This window comes from Carettochelys insculpta, chromosome 1 (assembly GCF_033958435.1).
Source record: "Carettochelys insculpta isolate YL-2023 chromosome 1, ASM3395843v1, whole genome shotgun sequence".
Classification (NCBI taxonomy): Eukaryota; Metazoa; Chordata; order Testudines; family Carettochelyidae; genus Carettochelys; species Carettochelys insculpta.
The window spans coordinates 202088166-202110817 of record NC_134137.1 but is presented as its reverse complement, the minus strand read 5'-3'; the positions used below and the strand labels follow the sequence as shown (position 1 = coordinate 202110817).

The window sequence follows — 22652 nt, the reverse complement described above, 5'->3', positions numbered from 1 at the left end:
GATGAGTGTCTTTCTACCACCACCGTGCTGACTAACTATAGTAAATGTAGTGTTATTATTTTATTAATATATTTCCCTTTTTCTATGAAATAACTACTATGAATATATAAACATGAGGGGCACAATTTTATTTTCTTGCCTCAGGCACAAAATTAGCTAGTTAAAGCACAGCTGTCACCCTTCTCCCCACAGTTTTTAAATTGCCTTGGTCACCATGTCTTCCTGAATTGTCAAAATGGGTCTTCATCTGGAAAAGGTTGGGAACCGCTGGTAATCTGAGGTCGTGAAACAAGTTTCATTCAGTCTTTTCAGGAGTCAGATTTGTTTTGTTTACTATCAAGTTACACCTCACTTAAAAACTACTTATGCACAAAAATATCACAGAAGAATACTACTGAAAACTTGCTGACTTTCTAACATCTCATTATCAAACAAAGAAATCAGAATAGAAATATTGTACTTACATTTCAGCGTAAGGCATATGAAGGAGTAGAAACCTGCCATTGTCCAAATGAACTTCTGATTTTCTATTGACTTAGCCAGTAATTTTTTTATGTAACCTGTTGTAAAAGTAGGCAAATATCTAGATGAGTTGTTGTACCCCCAGGAAGACCTCCATGTGCCCCCAAAGTGTACCACTGGTTCAGAAACTGTTCTAGAGTATGTGTAATGTTGTCATGCTCTCATCTGTATGAAGTACAAAATATGTAATTTAGATGGTAAATTCTGCAACCCCAGATAGAGGATTAAGGCCTGACCCTTCAGTACTTGCTTACTCAAAAGTATTAACTTCAATGCACATCTTGCCCCAGTAAGAATTGCAATATCTGACATTAGGAGAATGTCATTGTTTGAAATTTCTTGATTGTTTTTAAAACACAGTCTGTTATTACTATGTTCTGACTACCTAAGTTCCTCTATTAAATCACCTGAGATAACTTAGTAATTTAATACACATCTGGCTATGTTTTCACTTCTAAAGTAAACCTGTTCACTTTTAAAATGAAACCATTCCACGTTTGCTATTATCCTCTGCACCTTTGTCTTTTATTCTACAGTTTGTGTGTACAGTAAACCCTCAATATAATGGACTAATATGGGGAGAGGAGTGTCTGTTAATGCCAAAAGTCTGTTATATGCGTGGGTTTACTGTATGCACCCTAGTGTCCCCTGCCGGGCTTCCTAGACCCCACCTCTCCTGCTCAAAAAAAAAAATAAATAAAGGCAACTCATCAGAATTGCTGGAGTCACCGGGGCCACTGCCATGGCAGGAGCCGCAGCTACAGGAACTCTTTGCCACGGCCAGAGTTGCTGTCTGCCACGGCTGGTGGCCACTCACGGCTGTAGCTGCCTCCATGCCGCACGGCTGCAGTGAGCCCTGAGCCATGCGGTTGGAGCTTCCCCCGTGTACTGTGGCTGTAGGGAGCCCCAAGCCACTCAGCCGGAGCTTTCAGAGCCACCTAAAGGAGCCACCGCTGCCACTGCAGCTGCCCCACACTCCTATCACCAGGCATGGGGTACGTATGTAACTGCCATCTGCCTGCGGACACGCCCACCCTTGGTGGGAGGAGTGTGCGGTGGCCCTGGCAGCGGCGCCTGCCAGGCGATGGTGCTCTGGTGGCTGAGGTAAGTTTTTTGTTTTTTGGGGCATGGTGAGGGAGAGATTTAGGATTTTAGGGGCCCCGATGAAGCGGGCATCAGGAACAACAGGGGTCTGGCAGATGTCCATTGTTCCCGAAGTCTGACAAACTGGGGTCTGTAAAATCGAGGGTTTGCTGTATGTGGAAGGAACATGATATAAAAAGTGATCCTGCACCCATATGTCTAAATAAGGAATATCTCACTATGCAATTTTGTAGCGAAACGTGCCCTTTATCAGCTTGAGTTGAATTTCCAACATCATTTAGCATCTTCTGAATGACAAATAACATAAAGCAACTTATGGTTATTATATCTATCACAGAATAGTGTGTAACATCATCGGAATTTGAAAAATGTTCAATCAATTAAATATTGCCTTAATGATACAATCCAAAACTAGGTTCTGTGGTATGTTAACTCAGTAGTGTAATAGATTTGTGGTTCGTTTGCAGTATTTGGGTTAAAATGATTGTAGTGAATTCGTTTACAGCATGTGCATGCTCTAGCAATCACTTATAAGTAATCATTGTGTTTCTATTTTATTTCACAATAATTAAGTGCTGTCTTTTAAAATATCCCTAATGTAAATGATGCTGTGGTTTGCCAGATTGCTGTAGAGCTTCTGTGTATATACAATAAATCTAGCATGCTGTTGTATAGAAGGAAGTTCATAAACTATGTAGAAGCAAAATTTGCTGTGTAAATAATACATTTATGTGAAAAGGCAAGAGCCGTAATCTTGAGAAGATATTGACAGCGCTAAGATGTTGCCAATCAAATTACAATAGCTCGGTCAAACTCTAAAAAAGAAGGTACTGAGTATTGTACGTGTGCACTTCAGTTATGTCAGTGGAGCATATCTGTGTGTAGAGATGGTTGTTTAAATGGCTGGCTGCTTGTGAATTGTTTCTGCAGCAGCCAATTTGTTGTGGTGAGTTTGCTTTCTGCGAAAACTGTTGTAAAGCGGAACATCTGCAAAATATGTTCCATGCAAAATGGATCTTCACACGTATTTATTTTGGCATTTTGGCCGATTCGAGGGGACAGAGAGCTGGGAATAGTTGGTCAGAAGCTTTAGACTATTCTGTTGGTTAATATTTCAACATTTATTGTTTGCGGGTTCATTATGTTCTTCCACCTCACCTTACATTTATTTCCTACTTGACTATTGTTCCTAATCCTCCATTTAAAAATATATATATATAAAAATAAAAATGCAGCAGAGACCGGAATAAGCGTGGAAAAGTGGTTTTTTCTGCTACAGGTAGTAGTACTTTTTGCTATGAAATTTCTCAAAAAGGTCAGATTCTCACATTTTTACTCATATGTGATAGTACTTCACTCTGTAAGTGATCTGTGAATTGATCTTGGGGCCAAAAGTGTTTTGAACTCTTTCATCATCTAACATTAAAACATTGATATAAAATTTCCAAGTTCCTCATATCCTCATTCTTGACAAACATCCAGAAGCATGCGAAAAGTTTATTGATCAAGCAAATATCCGTCCCAAGAAATTAAGGCAAACATTTATTTTGAAACTGAAATTGTGTGATTGCACAAAACAAACTTAAAACCTATTGGAGTCTCTCTGCTTTTGTCGGCAAAACAGAAGCACCTCTCGTTTTCATTAACACATTTCTTTGATGAAAAGGAAGGGTTGATTTTACTCTTAGCCCCGAGATGTGAAAGGCTATTCACTACGGCTTTGAACATTCAGACAGATACAAGGTGCAGCTTTTGTTGGTACTTCTGGAACATTGAGAGGCTAGTTAGCTAGGAATGGATGTTTTTAATCTCTCAGGTTGGGCAGGGCACCAACTGGTTAGACACAGGCCGTATTCCAGTCATGAATGCCATCTAGTTGGGTCCTTTCTCCTCACACAAGACAGGCCTGGACCATCTAATTTTGCACTGGTAATGCATGCAGTATAGTTGATTTCAGCATTCAGTGAAAAGTCAAGAGACTGAAAGATAGGATAGAAGGGGAAGAAAAACAGTGGGACAGAAAGTAACAAAATGGAAGGAAGAGAGCACAGGACCTTATGGAGATACACATGTCACAGAGCTGGAAGGGATCTTGGGAGGTCATCAAGCCCAGTCCCCTGCCCTTCCCCCCACCCTTTCTGTTTGCCCCAGATCCCTAAATGGGCCCCTCAAGGATGGAACTCACAACCCTGGGTTTACCAGGTTAATGCTCAAACCACTGAGCTATCCCTCAAAAATCTGTTTGTCTCAAACAGGCACCTGAAAGATTGCGTTCACAACCCTAGGTTTGCAAGGCCAATGCTCAAACCACTATGTACCTCTGCAGTGCTGACAATTCAGTATCCTCACTGATGGACTGAGGACTGGACAGCATGATGACTTTCAAGGCTCAGAGGTGAAAAATAAAGTTTCTTGAAAGACAGCAAAGCAAGGAGGGTGTGAAGGATGTTAATGCACCCCCCGCTGCAGGTCTGAGCAGTGGGTATAAGAGTTAATGGGAGGCAATGCCTTAGCACTCAACCTTTCCTCTCTTGTATCCTTATTCTGACCATTCCTGAAGGCTGAGCTCCCTGTAGCGGGGCTGACCGAGGGACTCTCTGCCCTTGGCCTGGCCAGGCTGCTGATGGTGGGGTGGCCAGCAGGGCTCCCTGCCCCCTGCGTAGGCTCCCTGCAGTGGGGCTCCCTGCCCCCAGACGGGCTCCCCACTGCCATAGGATGGTTAGCCAGGCTGCCTTCCCTTGGCCTGCTCCCCACCAGTGCAAGGCTGCTGATGGAGCTTCCTGCTCCCTGCAGACAGGCTGTGAGGGAGGCTCCCTACCACTGGTAGCACTCGCTGGTACCAGCCCACCGGCAGGGCTCCTCTCCTGGCCTGCCAGCTAGACAAGCTCTGCACAGCTGGAGCTCTCTGCTCCAGGTGTAGTTTGGACCACGGATGTTGTCAAACCAGAGAGTGATGGACCAGAGAGCTTCAACATGCATGTAGACTTTTTATTAAGGACACAGAAAAGGAGAAAGCACAAACATCTGAAATGTGAAAATTTAAGTTAGTCTTTTCATTTTAACAACAATATTTGTTCTCTTTCTTTAGAGGAAGAGAGTTTTAGAAGGAAAAGTCCCCTTACTTGACAGTTTCTTAGATGATAACAAAGATGGTAACTAGACTTTGTTAGAAAAACAGAAGTTTAGTTTATATGGACTGGAGCTGCTGTTGTTACCATCTGGCTTTGTTTCATCTCGGGTGGTGTTTGGGATTTAGCTGAAGTTTGTAAGGGTAGCAATGTCTTTTGGGTCCCTTTGTCCAGTTTGATTTCTGTAGGGCAGGGGTCAGCAACCAAAATAGCCAGATGAGCCATTTTTTTCAAGTACGGTAAAAAACTCAATAATTCGAGAGCAGCAGTGCATGTGAATACGAGACCGTCCTTAGTAACTAATGTCAAACCATACTTTATGTAACCCCTATGTGAAGAACAGCATGCGCACAAAGATTTATAATGTGTTACATGTTTACTGCAAGATGTTCACAAACTTTTTAAATATTCTGTTTCCTCACACGTTACATGGGTATATTTGTACCACTATCTTTCGGACTTTCACTCCCGAACCTTCTCTGTCTCTGACAGATGCCAGATTCTGAACAATTTCATTTTTGTTTCCGAAATCACTGTATTGATACTTTGATAAAGCAGTCTTCTACATATTTCCCATCCATTAATGGCTTTCCTCATTTCACAATCTCTTGAGTTGCCACAAAACTAGCCACAGTTATGCCACTCGGTGATTTCACCCATTTAGCGAATGTGTTCTTTGGTCTTCTTTGCTAGCAGCTCCTCCAAGCATTTTTTTTCTGGACTCTCCAGCTGGATACTGTTTGGAAAAAATAGTGTGTTTTTTGAGAAAATGCCTCTTGAGGTTACGTTTTTTGTTGATGGGCAATCTCTCGTTGTAAATGAGACAGAAAGGGAGCCCAACCAAATTTGATAGAAGTTTGAAGGATTGGGTCCATTCAGTTTAAAATTCTCTATTTTCATCTTCAGTTTTCCTCTTTTTTTAATCCATTCCAACTCTACTTTAATTAATTGCACATTTAATTTCAGTTTTGTCTCTTAAAAAGTATGTTGCCCTTCACAGCAGGAATGCCATGAGGTTCCTTTTCCTTTTCAAAATCAAGACTTTATTACCAACATGATCAAAACACAGATACAGTATCATAACCCACAATCCACTGCACATATCAAAGGGAGGAGCTATCTAACGTGTTGATATAAAATATCATTTGCTATTTAGAGTTGTTCATTGTTGGGCTTTCAGACATTTACCATTTATCAAAAGTAAGCAGGAGGGGTTTTTTTTAAACTTTTCAGTTATAGCATCAAGAACCAAAAAAAAAACCAAATCCTTAAAGAGTTGCATGCGGCTCCGGAGCTACAGGTTGCAGTCTCCTGGTGTAGGACATGTCTCAGGATCAGGATGACAAAGCTCTGAGATTCCAGGAGATAGCAGGGTGGCAGCTGTGATGGTAATTCCCTTTCCAACAGTTTCTATCTATTCTTTAGTCTTTTCTCCCTTCCTTGAGAGTTTTTTTTCTTTTAAGGACCCAAAAAGGGAGTGACAAGTGCACAAGATTATTCTCTTGTCCTTAGAGGAGGTTTTGGAACAAATCGATAAACTTAACAGTAAAAAGTCACTGGGACCAGATAGCGTTCATCCTGGGTGAAACTGTGGAATTAACTGTGGTTTGTAACTTATCCTTTAAATCTGTTTCTGTACCTAATGACAGGAAAATAGCTAATATGACGCCTATGTTTAAAAGAGGCTCTAGAAGTGATCCTGGCAATTACAGACTGGTAAAGCTAATATCAGTACCAGGCAAATTAGTTGAAACCATAGAATCATAGAATCACAGAATCAGAGAAGAGTAGGACTGGAAGGGACCTCGAGAGGCCATCGAGTCCATCCCCATGCCCTCATGGCAGGACCAAGCATTTTCTAGACCATCCCTGAAAGCCATCTATCTAACCTCTTCTTAAATAGCTCCAGCGATGGAGATTCTACCACCTCCCTTGGCAATTCGTTCCAGTGTTTGATCACCCTGACAGTTAGGAACTTTATCCTAATGTCCAACCTGAACCTCCCCTGCTGCAATTTCAGTCCATTGCCTCTTGTTCTATCCTCAGAGGCAAGGAAGAACAAGTTCCCTCTCTCTGCCTTATGACACCCTTTTAAATACCTGAAAACTGCTATCACGTCACCCCTCAATCTTCTCTTTTCCAAACTAAACAAGCCCAATTCTTTCAGCCTGTCTTCATAGGTCATGTTCTCTAGACCTTTGATCATTCTTGTTGCTCTCCTCTGGACCCTCTCCAATTTCTCCACATCCTTCCTGAACTGCGGTGCCCAGAACGGGACACAATACTCCAGCTGAGGCCTAACCAGTGCAGAGTAGAGCGGGAGAATGACTTCTCGTGTCTTGTTCATGACACACCTGTTAATGCATCCTAGAATCATGTTTGCCTTTTTCGCAACAGCATCACACTGTTGACTCATATTTAGCTTGTGGTCCACTATAATCCCCATATTCATAGTAAAGAATAAAATTGCCAGACACATAGATGAACATAAATTTTTTGGGGAAAAGTCAACATGGTTTCTGTAAAGTGAAATCATGCCTTACTAATCTACTAGAGTTCTTTGAGGGTCCAGTGTGTACAGTGTACTTAGATTTCCATAAAGAGTTTGACAAGGTCCCTCACCAAGTCTCATAAGTAAAGTAAACTGTCATGGTATCCAGGGGAAGGTCCTCTCACGGGTTGATAACTGATTAAAAGACAGGAAACAAAGCATAGGAATAAATGGCAAGTCGTTAGAATGGCGAGTGGTAACAAATAGTGTCCCCCAATGATCCAAACTGGGATCAATCCTATTCAACCTGTTTATAAATGATCCGGAGAAACAGGTAAGCAGTGAGGTGGCAAAATTTACAGATGATACTAAACTGCTTAAGATAGTTAAGAACAAAGCAGACTTCAAAGAGATCTCACAAGACTAAGTGATTGGGCAACAAAATGGCAAATGAAATATAATGGTGGTAAATGTAAAGTAATGCACGTTGGAAAAATAATCCCAACTAAACATACAAAATGACGGAGACTAATTTAGCTAATTTACCTCTCATGAAAGAGGTATTTAAGAGTCGTGGATAGTTCTCTGAAAACATCCACTCAATGTGCAGTGGCAGTCAAAAAAGCAAATAGAATTTTGAGAATCACCAAAAAAAGGGACAGAGAATAAGACAGAGAGCATGTTATTGCCTCTGCATAAATCCATGGTATGCGCACATCTTGAGTATTGTATACAGAAGTGGTCACCTCATTACAAAAAAGGCATATTGGCATTGGAAAAAGTTCAGAAAAGGGCAACAAAAATGATTAGGGGGTTGGAACAGGTGCCATATGAAGAAAGGTTAAGAAGACCAGGATGTTTCAGCTTAGGAAAGAGGAAACTAAGGGGAGGTGGGCAGAATATGATAGAGGCCTATGAAATCATGACTGGTGTGGAAAAAGTGAATAAGGAAAAGTTATTCCCATGACATAAGCACAAGGAGTCACCAAACAAAATCAATGGGTAGCAGGTATAACACTAACAAAAGGAAGCTTTTCTTTATTCAGCTCATGGTAAGCCGGTGGAACTCCTTGCCAGGAGATACTGTCAAGACCAGAATTTTAACAGAGTTCAAAAAAGAACTGGATAAATGAATGCAGGTTAGGTCCTTCAATGGCTGTTAGGTAGGATGGTAAGAATGGTGTCCTTAGCTAGTTTGTCAGAGGCTGGAATAGATGACAGGAAAGCAATCACTTGATGATTGTCTGTTCTGTTCACTCCCTCTGGGGCACTGGCTTTGGCCACCATTGAAAGACAGAATACTGGGCTAGATGAACTTTAGTCTGACCCAGTATGGCCATTCTTATGTTCTCTCATTATTTTGACCTTGTTTTTGACATGTCACTTTTTGTCCACTGATTTTTTGGACCTACATTTTCCTGTTTACCAAGCATGATCTTAATAAAGTTATTGCATTATATAAGTAGGCCTTTTGTTTAGACTATTTTTTTTCTTTCTGTCTCCCTTTCCTACCTTTTCCCTATCAATATTTGTTATCATAGGTCATTGTGCCGTCTCATGAACTTTTACATGCTTTTTAAAGTTGAGCCTGAAGGTAGGGAGAGGGCCAGTTATTTCAATGTGTTTTGTTGCATCCCACAGTGCTAGTATGTATGGAGTGTGAAACTGTATACAGGAAATGGGGATGATAAAATATGTTCTGAAATGGCCTATTTAAAGTGTGATGTTTTAAATTATACAATGTATGACCCACGCTTCTGAAAAGCTGGGGTCCAAGCCTTCAGCCTTTGGGGGCTATTCATAGCAGTGATGATAAATAAAGACTTCAGGCTTGAACTGTTATCATCTGTGTTTTGTTTGCATTTTTCAGAGGTGTTGAGGTATGGCAACTCCCATTAGCTTTGTTTATAGTAGTGGCACCTCAGTATCTTGGAAGACTGGGGTTTTGAGGCATGTTTGAATGTTTGAGCCATGGGAAACTCTGAGGCCGTGTCTACACTAATCCCAAACTTCGAAATGGCCATGTAAATGACCATTTTGAAGTTTACTAATGAAGTGCTGAAATACATATTCAGTGTCTCATTAGCATGTGGGCGGCCGTGGCACTTCAAAATTGATGTGGCTCGCCGCCGCGCGGCTCATCCCAACGGAGCTCCTTTTCGAAAGGACCGCGCCTACTTCGAAGTCCCCTTATTCCCATCTGCTCACAGGAATAAGGGGACTTCGAAGTAGGGAGGGGTCCTTTCGAAAAGGAGCTCCACTGGGACGAGCCGCGCGGCGGCGAGCCACGTCAATTTCAAAGTGCTGCGGCCACCCGCATGCTAATGAGGCGCTGAATATGTATTTCAGCGCTTCATTAGTAAACTTCGAAATGGCCATTTACATGGCAATTTTGAAGTTTGGGGCTAGTGTAGACACGGCCTGACATGGGGCAGATTGAAAAATTTTAAAAGTTTTCCAAGAAAAATGGGAACAAAGTGTTTTTTTTCCCTATATCTTCAGACATTATGTAAGCTGTATATTAAATAGATACAATTTCTGTTAAGGAAACTGGGTGTTGCACTTCCATGAACTGCCACTAGTGATGCATCTTCTTGTTTTGTTTTGTTTTTAATCCCAGAAGAAGTTAGCTGTTTACAACAAGATGCAAGAGTCCCTGGAGGTGACCCTTCCCAGCAAGCAGGAGGAAGATGAGAAAGATCAGCCCGCTGAGATGGAATACCTTAACTCTCGCTGTGTCCTTTTCACTTACTTCCAGGGAGACATTGGGTCAGTAGTGGATGAACACTTCTCAAGAGCTTTGAGCCAAGTCAGCAGCTTCAGCCCAGAAACTGCCCTTTCAAAAAGCAAGGCAGGGCTAAGTCCACTGTGGAGAGGTAAGAGTAACTCTAGTTTGACTTTATGATGTCTAGCTTGCTCAGTCTATCTATTTTGTTACTAAATACGGCTTTTTGACTGGAATCTTGCTGATTTAGTCTCAGTGGAAATATGCCCTGGCTCCAGAATATGTGGAAGGAGCAAGGAATTTCTTGGGGGGCAGGGGAGGAGGTAAATGTCTGGAACTGATGAGTAGGAAGCAAGAATTAAAGATATGGAGGATACAGGCTTTTCAACTTCCTCCTGGCATTCAGTGGGGGAGCTGAACATGGTAAGGAACAGGAAGGAGCCAATGTGGCTTTGCAAGGAACTGCTGTGAGATCTCAGTCATAACTTTAAGCCTCAAAGCTTGAAAACTTTGGTCATAAAGGATCAAGGGTACTAGCCAGGGACTCACACAGCACAGGTGAAATTCCTACTCTGCCACACTATTCCTGTACGACCCTGGGCAGGGTCTTTGGGTCTTCCTGTGTCTCAATTCCCCATCTGTAAGTTGGGTATAATAGTCCAGTGCTTCCATGCTGCAGAGTTGTAATCATATATACACTGGAGATTGATATTGTAGTGATGTGGGCCAAATAAGTACATAAAGTATGTGTCCCTAGAAGGATGAACAAATAAGCAGTGTGAGTCTTATCAAGAACAGATCTTGCCAGTCAAAGTAGATTGTGTGTTTTGATAGGATCACAAAATAAGTGGATGAAAACAGAGTAGTAGGTATAACGTATTTGGATTTTGGTAAACAAAGCATTTTATACAGTGCTTCTCACAACCTCACTCAAACATAATTGAAATCATCTTCTGATGTGGATTGAAATTGGCAGAAGGGTTTTGAGCCAAGGGTGGTGAGAAATGGTAGAATATCAAGTGGGGTGAGTGAGATACCACAGCACTGTGTGTTGGGCATGATCAGGTTTGACATCATAACTAACAGTCTGGGAGAAGGCACAAAACTCTGTCATGAAGCCTCTAGGGGTTCCGTGCTAGTCTGAAGCCTGGATGAAGGAGGAGTGTTGTTCAGATGAGTGATGGTGCACTGATGGTGAAACAACAATACGAATGAAATCTGACGCCAGTATGACTAACTGATAAAAGGTGCCAGCTCAGATGTCACCTGGATAAACAAGGTCCCTGATACCAATCGAGTGATAGGGGTTGTGTCAATAAGTTGGCTACCAAAATAAAATTACAACTAACACATATGCTATCAGTTGGAACGTGGAATGTCAGAACACTGTGGGTGACTGGAAAATTAGAGCCACTTCCGAAGGAGATGGAGAGATACCAATGAGATATATTTGGACTGGCAGAGATGCACTGGATGGCATTGGGAGAGATATGCAGTTGCTAAGTCATTTGGTCAAGAAATAAAACAAAGCTGGTGTGTCTACACTAGTTGGCTACTTTGAAGTAGCTGGCACAACATTGAAATAGCACGTGTCGCCTCTACATGCGCCGTGTGCTATTTCGACGTTGAAATCGACAAAAGGGAGCAAGACGTCGAAATCGCTATTCCTATCCGAAGATGGAAATAGCGCCCTACTTCAACGTTCAACGGCGAAGTACAGTGTGTGTAGATGATCCGCGTCCTACTACATCGAAATAGTGGGGTCCTCCATGGCGGCCATCAGCTGAGGAGTTGAGAGACGCTCTGCCCAGCCCCTGCGGCACTCTGTGGTTGCTGTGTGCAGCAGCCCCTTAGCCCAGGGCTTCTGGCTGCTTCTGCTGCTGCAGCTGGGGGTCCATGCTATGTGCAGGGGGTCTGCAACTGGTTGTCAGCTCTGTGGACCTCATGCTGTGCAAGCCAAGTGTGTCTGGGAAGGACCCTTTAAGAGCAGCTTGCTGTTGCCCCAGAAGGGCTAGTCTAGCCTGTGATCCTGTCTGCAGGCTTTGCTGGCCCCTTATTTCGATGGAGAGCACGAGTGTGTGTGGACACTCTGCATTTCCTTCTGGGGCATCTCCTTTCGATGTTCCCCATCGCTACTTCAATGTTGAACGTCGATGGTACCAGCCCTGGCAGATGTGTAGATGATATGAGTCGATGTAGCCTATGTCGATGTTCTTACTTCGAAATAGGCTACTTTGACGTAGCATGCTAGTGTAGACGTAGCCAGCATGAGGCAGGAGTTGGATTCCTTAGCTACATGTACACGTGTATGCTACATCAAAATAGCTTATTTTGATGTAGCGACATCGAAATAAGCTATTTCGATTAACAGCGTCTACACGTCCTTCAGGGCTGGTGCCGTTGACGTTCAACATTGACGTTGGGCAGCACCACATCGAAGTAGGCGCTGCAGGGGAGTGTCTACATGCCAAAGCGGCCCACATCAAAATAAGGGTGCCAGGAACAGCTGCAGACAGAGTCACAGGGTGGACTAGCACTTCCCGGGCAACAGCTAGCCGCTGCCTTAAAGGGCCCCTCCCAGACACACTTGCACTAAAGAGCACAAGATCCACAGAGCTGACAACTGGTTGCAGACCCTGTGCATGCAGCATGGATCCCCAGCTGCAGCAGCGGCAGCCAGAAGCCCTGGGCTAAGGGCTGCTGCACACAATGACCATAGAGCCCTGCAGGGGCTGGAGAGAGCGTCTCTCAATCCCTCAGCTGATGGCTGCCATGGCAGACCCCACTATTTCGATGTTGCGGGACGCGGATCGCCTACACATGCCCTACTTCCACGTTCAACGTTCGAAGTAGGGCGCTATTCCCATCTCCTGATGGGGATAGAGACTTCGATGTCTCGCCGCCTTACGTCGATTTCAACTTCGAAATAGCGCTTGCCACGTGTAGACGTGGCGGGCGCTATTTTGAAGCTGGCGCGGCTACTTCGAAGTAGCCAGCAAGTGTAGACATGGCTCTTCTTAGCAAAAGAGGTAGAGGAACATTATTAGGATACAAACAGATGAGTGCAAGAATGATGATAGCAAGAGCCAAGGCAAAACTGTTCAACATCTCAGTCATTCAGGTGTTTGCACCCACATCAGACAGTACGGAGGAAGAGATTGAGCTATTCCATAAAGACTTGACAAAGACACTGGTGAAGATACCAAAGAAAGATGTGTTGATCATTGGAGGAGATTGGAACACAAAGGTCGATACAGATAATGAAGGTTGGGAGAGAGTCATGGGAAGGTTTGGATAAGGAGAAAGAAATGAACAAGACAAGAAACTAGCAGAGTTTTCTATGAAGCACAAGATCATGATCTGCAACATGAGATTCCAACAAAAGGACTGTAGGATGTGGACATGGTGTTCAAATGATGGGAAGTCCAAGAACATGATAGATGTGATCTTGATAAGAAGAAGATGGGTAACATCAGTACAGCAGTACTGAACTTTCCAAAGAGTGGATATAGACTCAGACCACAGTCTAGTGATCGCAAACATTAAGATGAAACTCAGGAGAAAGTATAAGATACAGTTTAAGAAAAGAAGAGATGTGGAGAGGCTAGGTAAGGAAGTAATAGGTAATGCCTACAGAACAGCGCTGGAAGAGAAGATTAGGAATATGGCCACAGAGAAAGACAGAGATAAGAGAGTCGAAGGGATAACCACATTGATAGAAGAGGCAATGAAGCAGACTGTCCCAGAAGAAGAGAAGATCCATAAAAAGTGGATTATGCAGGAGACACTGAATTTGGTCCAAGAGAAGAGAGCTTTGAAAATCAGAAGGGATGTTTCTTAGAGGACAGAACAGCAATATAGGGTGAAATGCAATGAGATAAGGGAAGTGGCCAGAAAAGATAAGGCAAAAAGGTTAGAGGAGCAGTGTAAAGATATAGAGAGATATTACAGCTAATGTAAGACCAGGGAGGTCTATAAGATGATCAAGAACATTAATAGGACGTGGCAGCCAAAGCAGATGGCGATCAAAGACGAGAATGAAGAGGTGCTCATGAACAAGGAGAAGATTGTGCAGCGATGGATGAGATATTGCATCAATGTATACAAAACACAGTTGGAATCGAGTATCTCAGAGAGACTGATTGAAGAACTGAAAGAGATATGTACTCTGAGTGTCAAGAATGAGACTGATGTTTCGAAGGAGGAAGTAGAAAGAGCAGTGATACAAATAAAGAACAACAAGCGCCCTGGAAAAGAAAAGATCACGGAAGAGATGATTAAATATGGTGGAGAAGATATGATTCAGGAACTACACCGACTATGTAATATAACGTGGAAAGAAGAGAAGGCAACTAAGGAATGGACCAGATCCATGCTAGTGTCAATACACAAGAAAGGAAGTACATTGGAGTGCAAGAACTACAGAACAATTGCCCTAACGAGTCACCTAGGCAAAGTGCTGGTGATGATACTGACAGACTAAGATCCCATATAGAAGAACATCTGGTAGACAAGCAAGCGGAGTTCAGGACAGATAAAAGTACCATGCAACAGATATTGGCACTAAGATTGATAGTGGAGAAAGCTTAATGAAAGAACATCTACACTTGCTTTATCACTTTTCAGAAGGCATTTGACACAACAGATCAGAAAGTGACTTGGATTCTGTTGGAGTTGTAGGAAGTGGTTAGCAGGCTGATATGGTTGTTGAAGGATATCAGTGACAGTGTGGAGGCAGCAGTGAGAATGTGCAGAAAGTTGGGAAGTTGGGTTAGAATGAGTAGAGGTATGAGACAGAGAGATGCAATATTGCCAAGTATCTTCATCGCACATCTAGAGACAGTGATGGACAAGATCGAGGAAGGGGTAGAAGGAATATCTGTGCACAGGATAAGATTAACAACTTGAGGTTGCAGATGATATAGTTATCATTGAGGAAGATGAGGAGAAGCTAGTGAAAGTGGTGCAGGTGCTAAAAGAGGAAGGGAAGCAGTATGGACTGATTATGAACACCAATAAAACAAAAACAATGGTATTTGGAGATAAGGACATAGGAAGGAAGATTGGTGTAGATGGGATTGAACTAGAGAATGTAGAGATGTTCACATATCTGGGGAGCAACATAACATATGATCTAGACTGTAACAAGGAAATAGAGACTAGAACAGTGAAAGCAAGAGCAAATTTGAAGGTGATGATTGAGATGTGGAAAAGCAAAGCAATTAACTTAGGAACAAAGCTAAGCGTCTTGAAAACGCATGTATTCAGCAGCATGTTGTATGGCTCTGAAACATGGGTGATAATGAAAGGTTTGAAGGGAAGAATATTGGCATTTCAGAGAAGCTGTTATAGAAAGATCCTAAGAAATGGATGGATGCAGAAGGTCACCAACGAGGAATTATATTGGAAGATACAGCCGAAAGAGAACCTACTGCAGAAGGTTATACAATGCAAGTTACGGCTATTCAGGCATGTTTGCAGAATGGATGACAAATGAAAAATTTAAACCTGGTAATACAACATAATGTAGGATTCGAATAGGATAGGCAGACCCCAAAGAAAATGGGTAGATGATATAGTAGATTGGTACAGAGCTGGTCTACAGAAACTAAGGCACTCCGCATTGGAAAGGGAAAGATGGAAGGAAATAGTGAGAGAGGCATAAGACACCAATGGGCATTGAGCCCATGGTTGTTGATAATGATCATGGTTGAGCTGTAGACAGGGGGCAGGGCTACCAGTTAGGAAGGCCAGAGCCTGTAAAGCCTGCTAGTAAGTGACCAGAAGAGCTTGTGAACAGTTGATTGCAAACAGGAGGAAGTTTTGAGAAGGGAGTTTAGAGGAGGAATTGAGATGGGAGCTAGTTCCGTTTTTGCATTGTCTAGAACTTTTATACAAAAAAACTATCACGTCGAGTTTGCCTGACTGTTTACATTTTGATTTCTGATTGCTGGTGATTTCAGTTTCATTTGCTGTGGCAGTTGGAATTGTGTGCCTGGGAGGGTTGGAGGCTTTTTGATCCCTTGTGCCCTTTATTGGCTTTGATCAGCCTAAGGATCAGCCTTTCCCTGTGTGACTAATGAGAGGGAGGCCTGACTGAGGTTTGCAGGCTTTAAAAGACAGAGTTGGAGTGATCAGGGGAGTGAAACGGGTAGGGGGCTGCAGACAGGTCAGTTTTAAGAGGGAGTTTGACAAAGGGGTTCCACTATGGTTAGGAAGACCAGCCACATGTGTGCCAGCACTGCTTCTGTCTCCTCCACCTGTGGCTGTAGTCAGACAGATCACCTGACCAGGGATGTCTCCACCCAGACCCTGGTGTGGTTTTGCAGGGCCTGTGACTTGCAGTTCTCACCCACTGAAGTCCAAGCTGGGAAGACCATCCAATGTGGAAGGTGTCTTCTGATAGAAGCTCTCAGGAATAGAGGCAATGGATTTCAGGAAAGCAAATTTTGGTAAACTCAGAGAGCTGGTAGGTAAGGTCCCATTAGAAGCAAGATAAAGAGAAAAAAACAACTGAGGAGAGTTTGAAAAACTGCCAAAGGATATGGTTAAGGGCCCAAAAGCAAACTATACCACTGCATAGGAAAGCTAGAAAGTATGGTAAAAGATGGCCTTGGCTTAGCCAGGAGATCTTGAATGATCTCAAAATCATAAAGGAGTTGTATAAAAAGTGGAAAGTAGGAGAAATTACAAAATATATGTATAAGCAAACAATGCGTGTATGCAGGAGCAAGATTAGAAAGGCCCAGGCACAGAATGAGCTCAAATTAGCTAAAGACATGAAGGGTAACACGAAGTCATTCTATAAATATATTAGAAGCAAGAGGAAGACCAAGGACAGGGTGAGCCCACTACTCAGTGAGGAGGGAGAAACAATAACAGGAAACTTGGAAATGGCAGAGGTGCTTAATGACTTTGTTTCGGTCTTCACCAGGAAGGCCAATGCAGAAATGCCTAACATAATGCATGCTCGTGGGAAGAGGGTAGGTTTCGAGTATAAAATTCGTAAAGAACAGGTTAAAGATTACTTAGAAAAATTAGAGGTCTTCAAGTCTCCAAAGCCTGATGAAATGCGTCCTTGAATACTGAAGGAGCTGATAGAGGAGGTTTCTGAGCCTTTAGGTATCATCTTTGAAAAGTTCTGGAAGTTGGGAGAGATTCCAGAAGACTGGAAAAGGGCAAAGATAGTGCCCATGTATAAAAAGGGGAAAAAAAAAACATCCCAGGAAACTACAGACCAGTCAGTTTAACTTCTGTGCCGGGAAAGATAATGGAGCAAATAATTAAGGAATTTGTCTGCAAGCAACTGGATGAAAATAAGGTGATAGGTAACAGCCAGCATAGTTTGTAAAGAACAAATCATGCCAGACCAATCTGATAGCCTTTTATGACAGGTAACAAGTCTTGTGGATAAGGGAGAGGCGGTGGATGTGGTGTATCTAGACTTCAGTAAGGCGTTGGACTCAGTCTCGCATGATCTTATCAATAAACTAAGCAAATACAACTTAGATGGGGTCACTGTAAGGTGGGTGCATAACTGGCTGGATAACCATTCTCAGAGAGTAGTTATCAATGGTTCACAGTCACTCTGGAAGGGCATAGCAAGTGGGGTTCTGCAGGGATCTGTTTTGGGACCAGTTCTATTCAATATCTTCATCAACAATTTAGATATTGGCATACAGAGTATGCTTATTAAGTTTGCAGACGATACCAAGCTGGGAGAGGTTGCAACTACTTTGAAGGATAGGCTCATAATTCAGAATGGTCTGGACAAATTGGATAAATTGTCTGAGATAAACAGGATGAAGTTTAATAAGGACAATTGCAAAACACTCCACTTAGGAAGAAACAATCAGCTTCATACATGTAGAATGGGAAGCGACTGTCTAGGGAAGAGTACTGTGGAAAGGGACTTAGGGGTCATAAGCCGTGTCTACAAGTGCACGCTACTTCGAAGTAGCGGCACTAACTTCAAAATAGCGCCCGTCACAGCTACACGCGCCGGGCGCTATTTCGAAGTTAACTTCGACATTAGGCGGCGAGATGTCGAAGTCGCTAACCCCATGAGGGGATAGGAATAGCGCCCTACTTCGACGTTCAACGTCGAAGTAGGGACCGTGTAGTTGTTGCGCGTCCCGCAACTTCGAAATAGCGGGGTCCGCCATGGCGGCCATCAGCTGAGGGGTTGAGAGACGCTCTCTCTCGAGCCCCTGCGGGGCTCTATGGTCACCGTGGGCAGCAGCCCTTAGCCCAGGGCTTCTGGCTGCTGCTGCGGCAGCTGGGGATCCATGCTGCAGGCACAGGGTCTGCAACCAGTTGTAGGCTCTGTGTATCTTGTGTTGTTTAGTGCAACTGTGTCTGGGAGGGGCCCTTTAAGGGAGCGGCTTGCTGTTGAGTCCGCCCTGTGACCCTGTCTGCAGCTGTGCCTGGCACCCTTATTTCAATGTGTGCTACTTTGGCGTGTAGATGTTCCCTTGCAGCGCCTATTTCGATGTGGTGCCGCGCAACGTCGAAGTTGAACATCGACGTTGCCAGCCCTGAAGGACGTGTAGACGTTACTCATCGAAATAGCCTATTTCGATGTTGCTACATCGAAATAAGCTATTTCTATGTAGGCGTCACGTGTAGACGTAGCCATAGTGAACAATAAGCTAAATATGAGTCAACAGTGTGATGCTGTTGCCAAAAAAGCAAAGATGATTCTGGGATGTATTAACAAGAGTGTTGTGAGCAACACACAAGAAGTCATTCTTCAACTCTACTCAGCACACATTAGGCCTCAACTGGAGTATTGTGTCCAGTTCTGGGCACCACATTTCAAGAAAGATGTGGAGAAATTGGTAAAGGTCCAGAGAAGAGTAGCAAGAATGATTAAAGGTCTAGAGAACATGAGCTATGAGTGAAGACTAAGGGAACTGGGCTTGTTTAGTTTAGAAACGGGAAGACTTAGAGGGGACATGGTAGCAGTTTTCCAGTGCCTCAAAGAGGGTTTACAAGGAGAAGAGAGAAAAATTGTTCTCCTTGGCCTCTGGGGATAGGACAAGGAGCAATGAGCTTAAACTGCAGCAAGGGAGGTTTAGATTAGATATTAGGAAAAACTTCCTAACTGTCAGGGTGGTTAAACACTGGAATAAGTTACCTAGGGAGGTTATCTCCATCACTGGAGATATTTAAGAGCAGGTTAAAGAGGAGGTTTATCACTGGAGATATTTAAGAGCAGGATAGATATCTGTCTGGAATGATCTAGATTGTGGTTGGTCCTGCCAAGAGGGCAGGGAACTGGACCCAATGACCTCTTGAGGTCCCTTCCAGTTTTAGTGTTCTATGAACAAACAGCACATTAATGAAATTCACAGCTGATAAAAGAAGACATCTGTGAACATCTTTGGGAAAATGAAAATAATATGAAAAGACCATCTTGCCAGAAAGATATTAACAAATGGAAGGATGTTCAGCAAAGAGCATCAAAACAGTTGAGAAAGTGTAGGAAAGTAGAATTTGGTCCTGCACCATTGAAGTTAATGGGAGCTTCTCCACTGAATTGAATGGGAGTAAGATGAAACCCATAGTTACAAAGATGAAGAAGAATTACATGGTGTGGAGAAAGTGAATATAGAAAAATTATTTACCTTTTCCCATAATACAAGAACTAGAGGACACCAAATGAAATTGATGGGTAGTAGGTTCAAAACTAATAAAAGGAAATTTTTCTTCACACAGCGCACAGTCAACCTGTGGAACTCCTTGCCCGAGGAGACTGTGAAGGCCAGGACTCTATTAGGGTTTAAAAAAGAGCTTGATAAATTTTTGCAGGTTAGGTCCATAAATGGCTATTAGCCAGGGATAAAGTATGGTGCCCTAGCCTTCAGAACAAGGGCAGGAGATGGATGGCAGGAGATAAATCACTTGATCATTGTCTTCTGTTCTCCTTCTCTGGGGCACCTGGCATTGGCCACCGTCGGCAGATGGGATGCTGGGCTGGATGGACCTTTGGTCTGACCCAGTATGGCCATTCTTATGTTCTTATGTTCTATGTTCTTATCCTTGTAAACAGCCATCTTGTCCTCCCAACCAGCTATAAACATTTAAATATGTGATCACACCACTTCCCAAAGATCAGTGCTTCAGGGGACCTGCATGCAGACCTCCTACATTCCATGCTGGGTGGGAATGAGTCTGTTTCATCTATAGTATCATATGCCCTTCACTCCTTCTCTTGCACTTCTGTTTGGTTCTGTGACCAGAGCCAGTTGGGCATATTCCAGGTTCTTGTGTGGAAAAATGCAAATTTGCTGAAACCAGACCTACCAAAACTTTCTGCAGAAAAAGGTCAGTTCTGGCAAAATTTTAATTGGGAAGATTTCTCAGGCTCATTATGACAGGGAAACAGAGCCATGTGTCCTGGAATACTCAAAATCCTGGTGACCAGGGCATTCACCAGGAAATCTGGTGGAAAACTGAGTTAAAATATGGCTCAAAATCGGAGAGAGCAGCGAATGGATCCTGTGTCTCCTACCTCACAGGTGATAGCACTGACCACTGGGCTGTAGGGTATAATGGAGTATTGTAGTCTGGGTTTTTGGCAGTCATAAAAATCTGAAACATCTTAGTTTGTCACAGTGCAGAATAGGACACTTTTTTGAAATCTCAGAACTCTATTTTCTGTTTAACTCTATCCACAGCTCCTGTGGGCCTTTGCAAAGATACTCAATAGCCCGGTATAAAAATGCCTCATCCATTACTGCCTTTGACCTTGACTACCCTGAGCAATCAGTCCTGTGGCAAAGATTCTTCTGCCCTGAAAGTATTACATGGATGGGAGAGGGACAGGAGGGTATGGGACCCTTCAGGTCCCTTCGCACCAACTTGTGTAAAGGTGCCCTGGTGGAATTCTGAGAAGAGTTCTTTGATTCTTAAGTTTGCCATCAGAGAAATAGGTAGCATATTTGTTTCTCAAGATAAATTAGGGATAAATGGATTTTTGCCCAAACTAATGTCTCCATATACTAGTTTGAAAGAGGGAAATATAGAGTCACTCTGACATTTCAATCCTTCAGTTCCTTTGTTAAGGTTAATGTGTCCTAGTTGTGCTAATGTACATTCGTTTGTGTGGAAGAAGTTGCTGCTTTGCTATTTTGGAGATATTAAGGTTAATACTAATAATAAGCAAGGGTAGTTTGGAGTTTCATTCAATTTCTTAGTCAACAAACCACTTGAAAGTCTAGCAAATGAAATAAGCGATGTATTTATAATTGCCTTATGGAAAGATGTAGAGAAAAATTTGAGAGTAGCAAGAGTGTTTTGTCAGTTATTTTTCCTGCTTTATCTCTCTTGAATCCTGCATAAAGCATACCAGTTGGATTCAGGAAATATTTGAAGAGCTCCTGCTTTCAAGACAGGGGAGAGGCACTAGTTGAACTTAAGGTTGGATTGACTTTTGCACTTGAAGCAAGTATTCAATCTTATTCTTATTGATGCAAAATAGAAAGCATCCTCCCTAAAGCTGCAACCCTTGACCTTTTGAATGCTGCATGAGTTTATAAGAAAATATTTGTTAGTTTGAACTGAAACTAATCTAACACCAGTGTCAGATATTTTTGTCCTTCAGAAACATGAATAACACAGGTTCTTCAAATTCTCTGAACTCTTGGGCAGAGACTACATTGGCAGAAGTTTTTTTAGGTTTAGTGGCATTTTCCCTATTATTCTTCATAACTGAAAGTTTCACTCAGTTAGGAGTAACTGAAGAGTAAAGTTCTGCTGAGGATTCCACAAAATGAGTGTGTCCTTTCATATTTTACAAGCCTTGGTATGTTTTCAATGCAATGCACTGTATGCTGGCCACCATTAAAAGTTAACAATTTCCATTAGTTTACCACTCTGGTATCTCAGATATTGCCGTTCTCTTGCCATCTCCCCTCTCCAGTTTAGAAAAGGAAATGACTGTGGTAACTGTGGTATATCTGTTGACAAATATTTTGTGGTTTTGTTTTTTGTTTTTTATGGAAGCCAGTGTAAGCTGATTGGTTATTTTGTTTTCTTTCATATGGACAGTGTCAGGTTGGCCATTTGGTTGTTGTCAAATTAACATCTTCCATGCCCAAGTGACTATCTCACCATGAAAATGCCACCCTAGGATGTTGGTTCTTTCGAAGGCATCTAATACTGTAGTGTCTGTAAAGACGATTGGTTATGCTCACTCATTTTCAAAAGTGAGAGGAAAGAACAACTTTCAAATACAATGGAAACTGACATTCCCATGTGTGCTATTTTGGACTGTGGCTCAGCTAAAAGCTGATTGAATGTACAATATACATTTTTGTTGGTAGTGTCATTTGCTTACATAGTGCTCATAAGAATGCTGGCTTGATAGTCCTCCTGTTTATCCGCATAGCAGTGAGAACATGGGCAGCAGAAGTGCAGACTTCTCTACTGATACACTTCCACCCCTAGTGGTAGACAGCCTTGTCCACCAGAAATCTCTCTAGACCATTCAGTCCCTGGGCTATTCAACAGAGGCTGACATCAAGAGTCACCTACTGCCATTGGCGGACTTCTTCTGTGGGAGCTAGATTGCAACAACCAAACATTTGACCTGCTGTACCAGTTATAGATCAATTATATTAAAACTATTTTTTGCCATCCGGAATTCAGCCAAATTGGTGATGTAATGATTGAAGGT

The 22652-nt window shown here is 42.7% G+C and overlaps 1 protein-coding gene across 3 annotated transcripts in view; it reads left to right on the top strand.

Annotated features, from left to right (window-relative positions):
- The window catches only part of VGLL3 (vestigial like family member 3), a 55309-nt gene that overhangs the window by 12428 nt on the left and 20229 nt on the right, over nt 1–22652 (top strand). Inside the window, exon 2 of one of the 3 annotated variants that reach the window (XM_074997778.1) lies at nt 10004–10121. In XM_074997778.1, the coding sequence (XP_074853879.1) occupies nt 10004–10121 (118 nt within the window). Of the gene's footprint in view, nt 1–9865; nt 10122–22652 lie in introns of all 3 variants that reach the window. The other 2 variants (XM_074997769.1, XM_074997761.1) reach the window with 2 other exon arrangements.